Source organism: Tamandua tetradactyla, chromosome 2 (assembly GCF_023851605.1).
Source record: "Tamandua tetradactyla isolate mTamTet1 chromosome 2, mTamTet1.pri, whole genome shotgun sequence".
NCBI classification, from domain to species: domain Eukaryota; kingdom Metazoa; phylum Chordata; class Mammalia; order Pilosa; family Myrmecophagidae; genus Tamandua; species Tamandua tetradactyla.
In genome coordinates, this window is record NC_135328.1 from 29,874,859 (window position 1) to 29,890,573 (window position 15,715).

General features: G+C 37.5%; 1 protein-coding gene across 1 annotated transcript in view; it reads right to left on the minus strand.

Annotated features, from left to right (window-relative positions):
* Window positions 1-287: 287 nt before the first annotated feature.
* Window positions 288-15,715, minus strand: part of LPAR1 (lysophosphatidic acid receptor 1) — an 83,625-nt gene continuing 68,197 nt past the window's right edge. The window contains exon 3 of the mRNA XM_077141712.1: window positions 288-1,040. Within this exon, the coding sequence (XP_076997827.1) occupies window positions 739-1,040 (302 nt within the window). The 3' untranslated portion in view covers window positions 288-738. The remainder of the gene's footprint in view (window positions 1,041-15,715) is intronic.

Here is a 15,715-nt window from a genome sequence, read left to right on the forward strand (position 1 = left end):
TGTTTGTTTTATACTTGATACAACACTTTAATAAAAACCTTTTATTGAGATTAGGGCATTGTTTGTTTCGTAACCTAAACAAATTCTGGCTTTTACCTGTAGGTCCTTCCATTTTCTAAAAGATTTTACAATTAGTATTATCTTTTAAAGTAGGGTATAATGCATACATACATTACATGCATGCTTTTAAAGAGAATAATTCTAATTTACAGTTTTCCTACACAAGGAAAAAAATGGAGTTATGGTGGTTAAAAAAAAAAAGGCTTTTGTCTCGTCCATCACAAACATGCTGATAGGCATAAACAAACACGTTTATTACATGAAATGTATCCTTTAAAAATAAAAAAAAGGGAAGCCTGTATGTAAATGAAGTTGTGGGTTCAATTAGTCAGAATTTCTCCTAACTGGCACCAAACCACGCAAAATCTTTTAAAGTCTAGTTAGTGTGAGCTAAACGGACACTTGCAGAGTTTGTTCGTGAGTTCCACTCCAAGGACTCCACCTTCTACTTTCAAAAAGAACAGGAATCAGGAGGAGGCTTGTCACGTAAGCTAATGTGCGGAATGCATCGAGTCCTGCGGGGTCCAGGGACAAATACTGCCATCGGTTAGTGTTTGAGTACATGAGTTAATTCTTCTCTTCTCTCTTACACCCCCCACCTTGCCCTTGCAATTTGGTAGGGGGAGGCTGTTCATCTCTCAGGGGGTCATGGCTGGCTCTGCGCCTTCGGCTCCCCTTCTAAACCACTGAGTGGTCATTGCTGTGAACTCCAGCCAAGATGGTGTGGTTGAGGGAGGACGCCGAGCGGTCTGAGCCTTCCATGGGGCCGCTGGGGTTCTCACTGCGCTGGCAACACAGGATCTGTCTGAAGGTGGCACTCATCTCCTTGTCACGGTAGGAGTAGATGATGGGGTTCATGGCAGAGTTGAATTCAGCGAGGAGAAGGAAAAACTTCTCATAGGCCAGAACGTCACACTGGGGACAACACACGTCCAGAAGCAACAAGACCAATCCAGGAGTCCAGCAGATGATAAAGGCACCTACAGTGGCAGGAGAAGGAGAGGGAGGATTTCAAAAAGAAAGAAGAAAGAAAACATATAAGTATAAAACAAGCAACTAGGAAGTGAAGGGATTTCCGTTGTTGATCTAAATATAAACATGCTGCGATTTGGAGCACTAAACCATCGTTTCAAATGAAATGCCCATTTTCTGAAATGATCAGAGTAAGTTTGATGACAACAAAACAATTTAATAAAATCTTGTTAATTCAGATTTTACCAAAATTGAATATCTATGAAATTGATGATTATTAGTTTGAACAAAGGAGAATTTGATAAGCCAATGAGTTATGAAAACTGCACTGAAGAGACATACTTCATTGTTTATAAAAACATGGTTTTTAATAGCGTAAGATTGTTTTTAGGCAAAAGATAAGTATTAATGACCAATGTTCTCTGGCATTTACTTAAAGCACAGCTTTTGAACTCAGATTTTTCTGGACTCAAATTCTTGCTTTGCCACTTAACAAACTGTGTGAGGCTGGGAAAATTACTTCTCTTACCTACCTGAAAAACAGATGATTATATTTACCTTGGTAATTTGTTTTAAGGATTAAATGAATACTAAGGAAGTAATCACAACAATAATTATTATCTGCTCAGTAGCATGGACCTGATTGGACCATTTCCAATGATAAAATGTTTTACTTTTATTCAGCAATTACTGACATACTACTTTTTAACGTGCTTTATAAATATGAACTCATTTAATCTATATAATAACTATGAGATCAAAACTATTATTCCATCATACAGATGAAGAAATTGAGATCCAGAAAGGTTAAATAACTGGCTCAAGGTCATAGTCCTGGAAAGTGGCAGACAGGAGGCAAATCCCAGAGTTTCTGCTCTTGGAGGCTGGCTTTTAGTTCTGGGCTCTAGGAAACACTGCATTGTACTTCCACTTCTTGAAACTAAAAAAATTAATTATTTTAGATGTTTTTACTAACATACCACCTATGTTCTTTCTTCCAATTACTCTGAGTTATTAAGATATCATTGTAACTGTAAGAAAAATGGAACTATAGGCTTTGCTCTCAGTTCTATTGTATGTAGTTGCTGAAATCACTCATAACTTGCCTCCCAGGAAAATGCAGGATGTGAAATGGCATTAAGACCTACCATAATGTTATCCCAGGATCTGCTGGGGATCCTTGCCTGGAAAGACATGTGCCAAAAGGACCCACGGGCACCGTCATGTTCCATTACCTCTCCCTTAATGGGCACCATATGTATAATCAGGCTACGTGATGAGCAGATGGGGAGCAGAAGAGCCCAGAAGGGCATTTGAATCTTTGGATTTCAACAAAGGCTGGCCTAGGTGGGTGCAGCTTTGGACTAAGGTCGTGGATTTGGACTAACCTCAAGGAATGAGTTTCACAAAATGTAAACAAAAGAGATTTAGTCTCTGAACAGCCCAGTTTTGAATGTGAGCTTTCTTTTTTGAACTTTTTCAGCAGGGAAATGAAAATAAAGAAAGAAGGAAAGTCTCCCCATAAAGCTTTTTGTTCTGCCACACAAATGTATTGGTTTTAAACTGCTGTTCACTTTGAAGACTGTCCAAGGTGCTTCATTTTCTAATAAATACAATACCATAGACTCTCCTTAGAGAGAGGAAAAAAAACATTTCAAATATCAGGAGATAATAGCCAAGAACCTATTTGAACCACCAGTAAAAATGTTAATAAAGCACTCATTCCAAGTCCTTGAATTTCCTTGCTTGAAAATCACTCAGAAAACTAAACATAAAGGAAAATCAAAGGAATGCCTCTTGGGTTTCAGAAATAATGCATTATTCATTGAAAAGCCAGGAAGGGAATTATTCTCATGGTGGAAAATGCTTAGATGGAAAATACATGGTTCTATTATTCCACTTGGAACTAAAAACACACAGTCCCTTCATGAATGGGAGAGAATTCTTTCAATTTTCCTTTTCCCTTTTATCAAAGACCTAATTGAGCTCAAGTTCAGAGCTTGATTAGATACCAGCAACATGTATCGCAACAGATTTATTTTAAATGAAATGATCATTTTCTCCTTTCAAGAGGCAAAAAAGAACAACCTCATTCTCACACACTCGGTCAAGCTGCTTAACTTTGTTCAAAAGTCCCAGACGTCATATACAGCTACTTGTTTCATAATTTCTTCTCATTTTAAAATTCAAAAACTCTTAAAAAGGCAAGAGCTTTCCAAAAAGAGTCATGGTCTCAGAAAGTAGCCCATGGGCCTTATTGTAGACCAAAAAAATACAAGGAGATCAGACTGGCTGATGGGAGACATTAAATGGGAAACACCAGTCCTTGACACCCAAGCTGAGTATATATAGTCAGCTCACTGAAGAACTCAGAATCCTCTCCCTCCTTCTTCACTGAAAGAAACTGTTTTCTTTACTATGGTTAGGTTTAACCACACTCTGCATTTGGGTCTTCAAGACTCAATCAAACAATTTAAGGGATTTAACTACATAGGCCTCAGAAATCAACATCTATGGAGAGTTCCCATTTTCTCTCCTTTCTTCTCTTTCACAGTGCCAACGATTAAACAGACCAAAAGACAAAAATGCACAAAAGAAGGGGGGAAATGGGGCCTGGAAAATTGCAGGGTGATTAGGCTTCAAAAAATTGTGAGTGAATACTCTGAAATCAAGTTTGCTCAAATTATGGGTTTCCCCCCCTCCATGCTTCTGAAAGCAAAAACAAGCTGCACCCAAGCCCCTTTAGTAATAAGTAGTCAAACATCATTCTAGTGGATTTGAGGTATGCATCATTGACCCTATCAGCACATAACCTACAGAGAGCCAACTGTGCACAAATGTAAAGCAGACTGACCAGAGTGAAAGCAGCCTCCATCTCCGTTAACTGTAAAATGGAGAAGTACTGGCTCCCTGCTTACTTTACGATGCCATCATGATGATCAAACTAAGACGCGATATGTAAAAGCCCTCTATAAACTGTGAATCTACCTCACCATCAGTACCCATTGTCACTGTGGGTGGCACAGATGCTTGAGGGGTTGCACAGCACAGTCATGGGGCACATGCACCCAGGGAAGACCATGAAAGTATGTTCTGGACCACAGAGATGTAGTATTGTAAAAAGCTCTAAGATGTTATCACCCTGGTTATAAGAGATTCCTAGGACTTGAAGTTGGGTGAAAGGAGCATGACAAAGAAGAAGAGAAAGATAACAGAGAAGCATGGTAGATTCAAATCATTTTGGATTTTTAGGGGGTCAACTCAATACCTACCAGGGGGTTCTTGGCCATTTTACTGGTACTCAATAGGTAGCATGTATATTTCTAGAACATTTCCAACAAAGGAAGCTCCATCGGCCAAGGTACAAAAACCATGGAATGGGATGCAATGGTATGAAAGTAAGGGAAAATACAAGTAGTTTACGATTATTTATTGTAAAACTGGAAGCAGAAGTGGCAGAAGATAATGTGCTCAAAATCATGAAGGCCTTGTATATTGGGTAAGATATTTGAGAATTTTGGTTCTCCATATTGGTTCTCAACCCCAGCTACACAAATAAAGCCTACAGAGCTTATAAAAAAAAAATAATTTTTACAAACACCCAACCACTCATGAGATCTTGATTTCAGTGGCCTCTTTTGTTCAGATTTTCATTTATGATACAAATTTCATGACAGAGTGGAGGAAGAAAATGACCTACGTAAAGATAAAAGCAAAAATATCAGTTTCTTTTATAACTCCAAAGGAGAAACAATGAAAGCCTGAAGCAGGTCAGTGGCAATGGAAAAGAGGTGGAAAAATTGGAAATGTATTGAGGAGAAAGTCTGCAAGAGAAGGATAAGAAAGACGAAAGGGTTTAGGAAGACTCCCAGATTCAATTTGGAAGAAGAAAGGATGATGGTACCTTTTAGAGGGAGGAGATACAAGAAAGGGAATTGGTTGGGTGTTGAGTGATGGAGGAGATAGAAGTGATGATCTCAGATTTATGTATATTTAGTTGGAGGTATCTGCAAGACATCAGATGGAGCATGCCCTAAAGACATTAGGACAGACTCATGGTTATTGGAGGCCTGGGAAACTGTCTCTCAGTGTGCAGAAGAACAGATAAGTTCTGCATGATTTGCCTATATTACAAGTAACATTGTGAAGGGGATATTCAAAAAATATCCACAGGTTGGAATAAATAGCAGAATTTGCTCTTCTTAAAGCAAGCTTCATTACTGCCTTATAAATCTGTCAAATCAATCTGTGGAGGTCCTGATGCCCACAAAGAGGGAAGGAGAGGTGCTGGAATGTCGCCGCAAAAGGCAGAGAGGAAGAAGGCTGTTTTTGAACAACAGGTCACAGCTGCAGAACAAGATCACATTACCACACCTTCCCTCCAATCTACACAATCCCATCAGCCGAATAATGCCAACCATCTGGTTTCACAATTAGAGCCTTTTCTTCTAGAGTGACTTTTTCCCTAACTAGTTGAACTTTGCTTATAAATGGGACATAAGAACAAATTTAAAGGGAAAAAAAAAGTTCTTGACAGAGAGGACCTCTAGAGAGAGTCCATGCTTTTCTGATAAAAAAAAAAAAAAACCCACAGAAAACATTTCCAGTCTGGCTGGCAAATTTTATGTTTTTATAAAAATCAGACATCCCACAGATCCAAAACAAGTCAAGGTAAATCAATTATACACCAGTGCTGTGTCCAAGTTAACCTCTCATTAGCCTAATTCTTCTCCTCAGGAACAGCCATACCTGTCGCACAGGCCTGTGGTGGGATCCAGTGGGGAAAATAAAGGTTTAAACTCAAAGTACTTTTTCTATTACCAATAAATCATGTTTTCCTTCAGGGCAGACATCTTGGTATCCCAGAATCCAATCCAATTTTAGTGCATTGCTATAGTTACACTGTGATATCTTTCAGGAACCCACATAGAAACAGTCAACTAGGAAATCCTCCTATATTCTGTATCTTAAGAGACAATGTTAGGTAATAGTCCACACATACAAATCTTAGTCCTCAGTCTAGTAGCTAAGGGATCACTGGAAGAGTGATGGATGTGGATGGCCCTTTGAAATTAGACTTTTTTCTAAAAGTGGAACCTAGACTGGGTTTAAGATCCATTTCTCAGAACACTGATAATTAATGCAACTGAGATCGCTCTACAATATGTTGTTTCCGTCTTGACACCCATTTTACTTCATCTAGGTTTGTGCCCAACACTTCTATTTCTTCTTAGCCATTGTAAATGCCATATACAACTAAAGTCTGGAAAATTTTATTTCATTCACTGTGTGATGGTGCTCTAGTTTTTCTCACATTTTCCTTTAGAGAAGTGCATTAACTGCACATAGATCTCTGAAAAAGAGTAGAATACTCATTATGTTCTCTTTTTAACACACTGGGTGAAAGTTTCAGCCCCATAATATAGTCCTGATCAATACATGGCCGGCTTTCCTACACACAGTGGCATGCCAGCACTGCCTTGCTTCTGGCACTTTATGGTCTCCTTAGCATTAAGCAGTGAATATCATACACAAACTTGCTCCGTGTCCTAGAGCCTGAGAGTCTAACTCTTGTCCTGCACTTTTACATTGGAAGCAAGTGGCTGAGTGACATGCCTGCTAATACCATAGCCTTCCAAAGACCATTCTGTGCTTGAGAAAAGCCTGTCAGAACCACTTCTTCACTGCTGTAATCCCAGCCAAGTGAGCAAAGCCTCTTATCTGCCTATTGCAATGGGAGAAAGAGTTGGTTGGTGTTTTGTGAGGGGAGATAGGGGAGTAAGAGTGATGAACTTTGAATCGGCCCCTCTTCCTTCACTCTTGCCCCCTCCAGTCCAGCTTCCACACAGAAGAACCATGTTTTAAGTGCATAAATCAATTCAGACTTGATAACTTTCCTGTTTAATATCTTTCAAAGGCTTCCTCATTGAAATCCACACCGAGGCTCCTGATTCCCTACCGGTCTCTCAGACCTCATCTCTCTTCACACAGTTCCTTATTTGCCAGATTCCAGCCACACTGCTTAAGCTCCTTTCTCTTGCAGGGCCTTTGCATTTATGCTTCCTTCTGCTGGGATATTCTTTCCTATAGATCTTCACTGTTGACTCACTTACCATTGAATGTCACTTACTCAAAAAGGTTGCTGTCCCCAGATATACTAACGAAAGAAGCAACCCACCACCACCACATTATCCCACTTCATCATCTTCATATCCTTTATCTAAACCCCAAATTATCTTTCTTTTTTTTCCACATGGGCAGCCACTGGGAATTGAACCCGGGTCTCTGGTATGGCAGGCGAGAACTCTGCCTGCTGAACCACCATGGCCTACCCACCCCAAATTATCTTATGTATTGGTTTATGTGTTTATTGCCTATCTTCCCTTAACTTCACGGAGTGAAGGAAGAGCACCAGGCCTTTCATTTCTGTATCTCTGGCATCTAGAACAGTGGCTAGATAGTCAATAAAATGCTACTGCTGAATTAATAAGCAAGTCACAGCTAACTGCCTAATAAGCATATCTAAAACAAGAAAAATTAATTAGGAAAGTCATTAAATTCTGTTTAGAAACTAAATATTAATACCCAGTTTGCAACATCTTTGAATGGGTGAACAGGGCATTCTAAGACTCAAGGCAAATTCTATATGCAAAAGCCTCATTACTTAGTAAGGAAAATAACATGAGAACATTTAGTACAATAATGTAGCAGAATGGATTAGTACCATGAGAGAATTTCATAAAAGCCCTGCAAAACTTTAGAAAAGAGTGAGCACAGAAAAATAGTGGAGGGAGTTATGAAATTCTTCATGGAAAAGGGAGTATTTAACAAGGGCTTAGAAAGACAGATGGAATTTTAAAAGTAAAAGACGAGGGAAGTGCAACTGCAGCAGAGGGAATGCATTACCAAATCCAGAAATCAGTATATGTTTGTGAAACATAATTCAGCCTAATTTTCCTAGAATAGTTACATGAGAAAATGGTGAGAGATAACTCAGGAAAGAAAGAGTTTAGTTACTACCTTTGGTCTAATCTTACCACATTTTTTAAGTTAAGCAGAAGTGGGTTTATTGGAAAATGTGGCAGGCATTTATTATTTACTGAATATCTATGCCCTCATCCCCTGCATCTCCCAGTGCTCTTAGAGTTAGACGGAGCCACGTGATTAGTTCTGAACAACAGGCTGCAGATGAAAATGACATGCACCAATTTGGGCTAAAGCATTTAAGATGTCATGCACAACCCTCCAACACTCTCATTCTCTACTGTGACAATCTAGGAAGCCCTGGATGCAAGGCGGTGCTGCCACAGGATGGAGCCTACAGCAGCCTCGATCCCTGAGTCACTGCTTAGAATAGAAGGGAGCAACTCTGGAGAGACTTCAGACCTGCAGTAAATTTTGCAGGACTGGGAAATAAACTCGTATTGTGTTAAGGCACAAACATTTCTGGTGAATGTTACCGCAGCATAAACTAATCAGTTATTACTAATTCTGAAGGGTGTCAGATTATCTATGGACTCTACGAAGAACCAGGTTAAGTCAGGAACCAAGGATGACATGACACAGCCAAGGTTCTGCTACAGGAATGGCCAAAATAGGATGAAGCTGTCACCAAAAACATTTCTACAAGCAGGACTATACTGCCCTAAAGACACTCACTGCTGCACTCTCGGTTCCTAAATTCTGTAGTAGCTGCCTGAATGTCCCCAGACAACTTCGGGTTACTCCCACAAGATTCAAAGTTCCGTTGGGGTCTATTTGATAGGCTATGCTTAAGATGCACATCTATGTCCCAGCTGTCAGGGGGTGGGGAGAGGGAAAATATCCTGACCCCCCTTATTTTCTTAGCATTTTTTAATATAAAGTATAGTTGTAATTCTTTATTGGCATAATCAGTGCTCATCCATAAAAAGTTTAATATTCTCAAGTTTTTTTTTTCCTAAGGATCATACTTGCATTTTACTACAGGACTCAAATCACTGAGTTGTTTCCATACATTCATATCCTGATAATCTGTAATACAGTTTACCATATTGCACTTGTAATTTATGAGAGGGTAATAAAGATCGATCTAATCAACCTAATTTTTCTTTCTAGCATTGTGTACTAGCTGATTTGCTTTCAATAGGTAATGTCTAAAAGATGGCAGGAAGCGAATACGTTCCTTGAGTTATTCAAATATTGACTGGTTATCTCATAGTCTGCTAACTACTCATGTCCTTCACCCATCTTTCCTGTTTGGTGTTCATGTTTTACTAAAATGTTAACTCCTTTTATGTTTAAGATAATCTACCATAACTGGTCTTATTAACTGCATGTATTTTTTCACGTTTTTAAAAAAACTACTTATTTTTTTTGACAGTTAAAATTTGTATTAAAAAAAATCCTTTGTGATTACTTCCAAAAGTTTTTTTCTTTATGTTTGTAAAGCCATTTTCTATCCAAGAAATATAAACATATTTATTCATATTTGCTTCTAGTTGTTAATGATTCCATGTTTTACTTTGTCTTCTTGGAGTCTTTGGAAATTCTCTTGGTGAATATTTTAAATAGCTAATTTTTTCAGCACTATTTGTCAGTGATTTCACATTTATGTGAATATGTGCAATATACACACCTATATCCATATTTTATACTCACACCAGTGTCCTTTGCACAATGCCAAGTGCTTTATGTTCAATCTTGAATGGCAAGCATTGCCCTCTTCACATAAAATAAAAATTCTAAAAGGAGATAACAGAAAGATAGAAGGAAGGATATAACCAAAGAAACAAAAGAGAAACACCTCTTGGGGAAAATGCTTGGGTTTTCAGATTGAAGAAGGTCAGAAGGTCACTTAGTGCTGAACAGAGGAAAAGGATAAACATATAAACATATTTCCTAATGAACTATCTGAAGTCTAAATATAAAGAGAAAATCCTAACAGCTTCAGGGAAGACAGGGCAGATAAACTACCTACATAGGAATAAAAATAAAAATTGAATCACACCACTCATCTCCAACACTAAGTTCTGGAATAATGGAAAAAGTTCTAAAAAAATTTGAAGGTCAAGAAGTTTTAGCCTACTATTCTTAAACCATAATACTCAGCCAAATTGCCTACAAGTGTGAGGTTTTTTTTAAACGGGTGCATAGATATGTGGTAAAAATACAAAAACATACATAAGAATGATTAGCAGCAACTGCAAAACAAGTTCTAAAAAGGGAGGCAGGAGTAAGGGATGGAGGTAGGGTTTTGGTTATATACATAATTGTTTTAAGAGATCGGAAGTAAGACAAAAATGTTAGCATCTGTTTGATTTTACTCCAGTTAGAGGTTTGTTATTTTATGTGTTTTTGTATATTTGAATATTTCATAATCAGAAGTTTGGCTTATTTTGGGGGAGTGCACGCACTGGAAATTGAACCCGCGTGCTCCACATGCCAGGGGGGGCTTCTCTACCACTGAACCACTCATGCACCCAATCCGAAGCTTTTAAATAAAACAAAACAAAACATGAAACTAAAATTTCCAATTTTTCTTTTTTTCAATAAGAAATAAGGAGAGCATGTAGAATAGTAGAAAGCATGCTTGGTCTTGTCTTGTTCGGATGGTATCACTGATACTGATTAAATACGGAATTTAAAAGAAGTTTATTCTTTTTTAACTTAGGGTTAGCCACTAGTAAAAATAGATTTCAGATGTACAACACAAACTTCTAAAGGAACAATGAAATAAAAAAAAGAAGGAAGGAAGGAAGGATGGAAATAGGGGAAAGAAAACTCTTCAATTTCAAAAGGCAGGAAAATGAAAGAAAAACAGATAAAACACAAGAACAAACAAACAAAAAAATGGTAAACAGGATATCAAGAATAAGCCCAAACATATTACTCACAGTAAATGTGAATGAACGTAATTTCCTTATTAAAAAAAAAAGAGATTCTCTGATTAAATAAAAGCAATTCTCTCTTTCCCAAAAGAAACATAAACTGTGTTATTTAATAAAGACATGCCTAAAACAAAATGGGACATCACCAATAAAACCAGCGAAGAGAATTCAAGAAGAAACATGAAATGGAAAAGGGGAATATTTTAAATTGATAGAAAACACATAGCATCTGCTACGAACCTAACATTAACCTTTAGAGGCTGATAACCATAGTAGTGAATTATCTAAGGCAATACTGTTATAAATAAAAAGGTTGATTTTTTCTTTTATTATTATTATTTTTAACTAATGGCTAACCCTAAGCTAAAAAAAAAACTTCTTTTAAAATTCAGTATTTAATCAATATCAATGATATCATCCAAACAAGACAAGACTGAGTATCTTTTCTATTCTACATGCTCTCCTCATTTCTTATTGAAGAAATAGAAAAATTGCAAAATTTTATGAGTTTAAATAACTCAGTTAACAAACTTAATTTCTATCTGTTATTTTATACCTCCTGAAAAAAAAAGGATAATAACTACTTTTCTGATTCCCTCATCTCAAGTTACTCGCCAACAGCGCTACAGCGATACTGGCTCCTTCTTGGCTTGTGAACACTTACCCCAAGCTCTTTCTTGCCCTAGCAACTTCATGCATGAATATTCTTAACCCCCTCGCATTGCCTGCTGCTCCTCATCCTTAAGCCTCGGCATCATAAAGAATCTTTGCTCATCCCATTTAGAGAATGAGCCTCCCTTAAATCCTCCATCGCAGCATCTGTGCACTTCACAACCCTCTTCTAAATTTGTAACAACTTATTCATTTTTTGGTTTGTAATTATATATTTATTGCTCTGTGCTTTAGTTTTCTAGGTGCTAAACAATACCACACAAAGGGTTGGCTTAAACAACAGGAATTTATTGGCTCACAGTTTTGAGGCTAGGAGAAGTCCAAAATTGAGGCGTCAGCAAGGCGATGCTTTCTCTCCAAAGAGAGTGGAGCTCTGGAGCTGGTGACAGGTGATCCTGTCCCACGGCAATGCATATGGCAGTATCTTCTTTCTCTTCCAGGTTCTGCTGACTTCCAGCCCCTGGTTGCTCTCCCTGTCTTCCAGGAACAGGATTAAGATCCAGCCTGATTCAGGTGGGTCACACCTCAACTGAAGCACCTTTATCAAAAGGCCCTATTTACTATGAATTCCAATATCAACAGGAATGGGTTAAGAGTAAGAATATATTTTTCTGGGGTATATAAATCCAAGCCATCACACACTGTTTCTGATGTCCCCCCACCCCCACCCTACAACTATATTGCAAACTTGATCGAGAGCACGGAATGTATCTGTTGCCCTCACTTCTAGAGACAGAAAGAACCTGGTATATGGTGGGTACTTTAATATTTACTAATTAGTGGTTATATATTATGATATAAAAAGCTGATTGTGTATTAGGATATAAATAAAATCTCATGTTCAGAAAGGAAGAAACTAAAAAGATCAGTTTTTTAGGCCAGAATCCATTACAACCTTGAAATTTACAAGAAGAAGATAACATAGAAGTATGATTGGACATATTAACACAAACTTCAAAATAACCCTGATTAAAGAAACTAGTCTTATACAAATGAATGACAATAAGAATTCTACACATTAAAACCTACAGGGTGAAGCCAAGTGAGAATGCATTCTTAACTGTATACACACACACACACACATACACACACAGCACAGCACAGCTCAAATCTTGAAGATGAATGCTTTGGTGGTGTTCGATAAAGAAAAACTGCAAAAAAAAAATGCTTTAAAATTTCTGGTGAGATGTTTAACAAAGCTTGGAGAAAGCCATAAAAAAAGCTAGAGCATTTTTGCTCTGAAGGAAAATATAAAGAAACACAAAAAGCACAAATTCTACTGTCACATGATTCGGTAAGGAAAACTAATAGAGAAAAAGAGCTGATTTGTAAAAAAAAAAGGAAAAGAAAATTATACAACAGATTCTGGGTTAATAATAATAGTTATGCCTACTATAAATGGATCTGTTAATTCTACGTGAACTACTCTACTACTAGAGCATCTTTATAAATATATATCAATTGCTCAGAATCAAGCCACATGTTATTTGGTATTTATTCCACAACTTTTGAACAGCTTTTTGTTTCCCCTTGAATCTTGAATTACTTTTCCTTTTCTTTCCCTTTTTTGTCATGGATTGAAGAAACACATGGTTTACTTCATCAGAAACATGTTATAGGTGTACTTCCAAGATTTTAATTATAAAATTTCTTCTTGGAGACATTTTATGCTGGCTTTCTGCTTTCTGGGCAGAGGAGCTTGTCAGTTTCTTTCAGTCCATTACAGTCCCCCTTACATAAAGATTTGCACATGTTGTTCTCTCTTCCTGGGGTGGTACTCACTCTACCCTTACCTCCTTACCCACCCACCCCCATCACAATCTAATTAATTTCTACTTATTCTTCAGATATCACTACTTCTGGGATGTCTTCCCCAATTCAGTCAACCCCCCCTTGCTATATAATATATACCCCTCCATGGTAGAAGTTATCAGAGTTTGTGTTTTATTGATTACTAAATTTCTCTGTCTCAGACTATTTTTGCTTGGCACTATGTCTGTATTTTTGGCAAAGTTTTTTTCCCATATAGTAGGTGTCCAAAAAATATCTGTTGAATAATTTTAAAAATGAGTGAAAGGAAGAATAATGATCTGGCTAAATAACTAGCTCATTAACCAAACTTTTTTCTCACCCTATAGAATCTGTGAAAATATTTCCTTTACCTTTGGGAGATCACAAATGTCACTAGAATATATGTACTTTGATGTACTATCTTTGTTAATTATTCCTGTTTGGCCCTTGATGAACAATTTCATATAAAATCTCATGGTCTTCTTTAGATTAGGGAAATATTCTTTTATTTTTTTGAGTGTTTTTCATGTCATTCTTTCTTCCAGGACTCCTGTTACACTGGATATTGGACATTTTAGAACCTCCATCTAAAGTTTGGGTTTTTCTTTGAAGTCTTTAATTTTTCTTTTGTTCTTCCACTCCTTGTTGTTCATTTGGTGTCCCAGCAGATTTTCCAGACTTATTTTCCAAGTCAAATATTTGGTCTTTTAGCTATGCCCATTTGCTATTTCATCGTTCTTTTTGTTTGTTTCTTAGGATGAGGAAAGGAGGGCAGGCTAAGAGTTTTTATTTTCAGGAACACTTTCTTGTTCTCTGATTGATGTTTTTATATACCATTCTGTCCTAATTTCATCAATACAATATTCTCTTGAATATGTAAGGATATTAATTAGAATTTATTTAAAACTATTTTTTAACTTCTATACTAATTCTGTTTCCATGTAAAATACTGACTACATACAAATGCACTGGGAGGCATCATGCTTCTGGGAATGCCTGCCCATTATGCATGTGGCTTATTTGAATAGGGTCCCCCCCATTCTTTGGGAAGACAGCATAATGAATGCCACCAAAGCCAGCTTTTCCCTATCCTGAAATCATCCAGTGGATGCCATTAATGAGTAGGCAAAAATGCTATTTTAGGCAATCACACGGAGAGAGGTGTGTTCCTCTGAGTGGTATGACCTATGAATAGAAAAAGATGAAGTCTAAATATTGCTCAAATAATAGTGAATAAGAAACACAGCCATCAAATTATCTTCAAATTCTGAGAAATCAAGAGATAGCTGGAAAACTAAACAAAAGATGCACTTGCACATACACACACACACACACACACAGCACACACACCACTTCTCAAGGTAGCTAATGTTCTCCCAGAGTATATGACCCTTGAACTCTCTAGGCATGTTAAGCATACAAAATAGGAAATGCTTAAGTTTACTTTCAACAAAACCAGTCCCTAACCATGTTAAGACAGGTCACTGTCTCTCCCCTCCCTCCCTAAACATGTCTTTTGATTTGCACTGAGCTGTGCCTTGGAAGGAAGTAGCTGAGGTTAAGACCAGGTTACCTGTGCATTATTACCCACCAAAAACCAAGACACAACGCTATTCCAAAGGCTTACCAAAGGATTTTCTCATAAGCCACCTCCCCCATTTCAAACAATGCGGGTTTAAACTTGCTAACAAAATACACACATACAAACACAGACATTCAGGACAGCCCTGCATTTTAACCTCTTGAAAAGAACCATGAAATGCATTTTATTTTGCATACAGTAAACTGACACAAGCAAAAAAGATGGTGCTACATCACATAGAAAATAATTCACCATTCTCAAAATGGTTAAATCTGTTTTGCTTCCTAAACCTAGTACACAGTTTTTAAAAAGCAAATTATTTCCCCTTATCTTAAAAATAGTAAATCTTGGGCGGTGCAACAGTGGCTCAGTGGCAAGAATTCTCGCCTGCCGAGCTAGAGACCCAGGTTCGAGTCCCAGCAACTGCCCATTCCTCCCCAAAAATAGCAAATTGTAAACACTGTGGAAAATTAATGTTGTCAACTCCAGACCAACACCATCTAACTTGGAAAGTTGTATTAAACTTACTGCATGATTACTTGGTAACAGTGGTCCAGCTGTTACCAAGGTGATCTGAATAATATTTATCCCTTTAAAAGAATGAATGAGATCCCACTCCCCCCCCACCACTGAGAATCTCTCCCTAGCAAAAGTTCAACATAAACAGGAAGTTTATAGTTGGCTTTATAACATATTAAATTTTTCTGCTATGAATTAATATTCACCCCAAGTGATACAAGTCTAAATGAGTGAAATCTGGCTGAAAAAA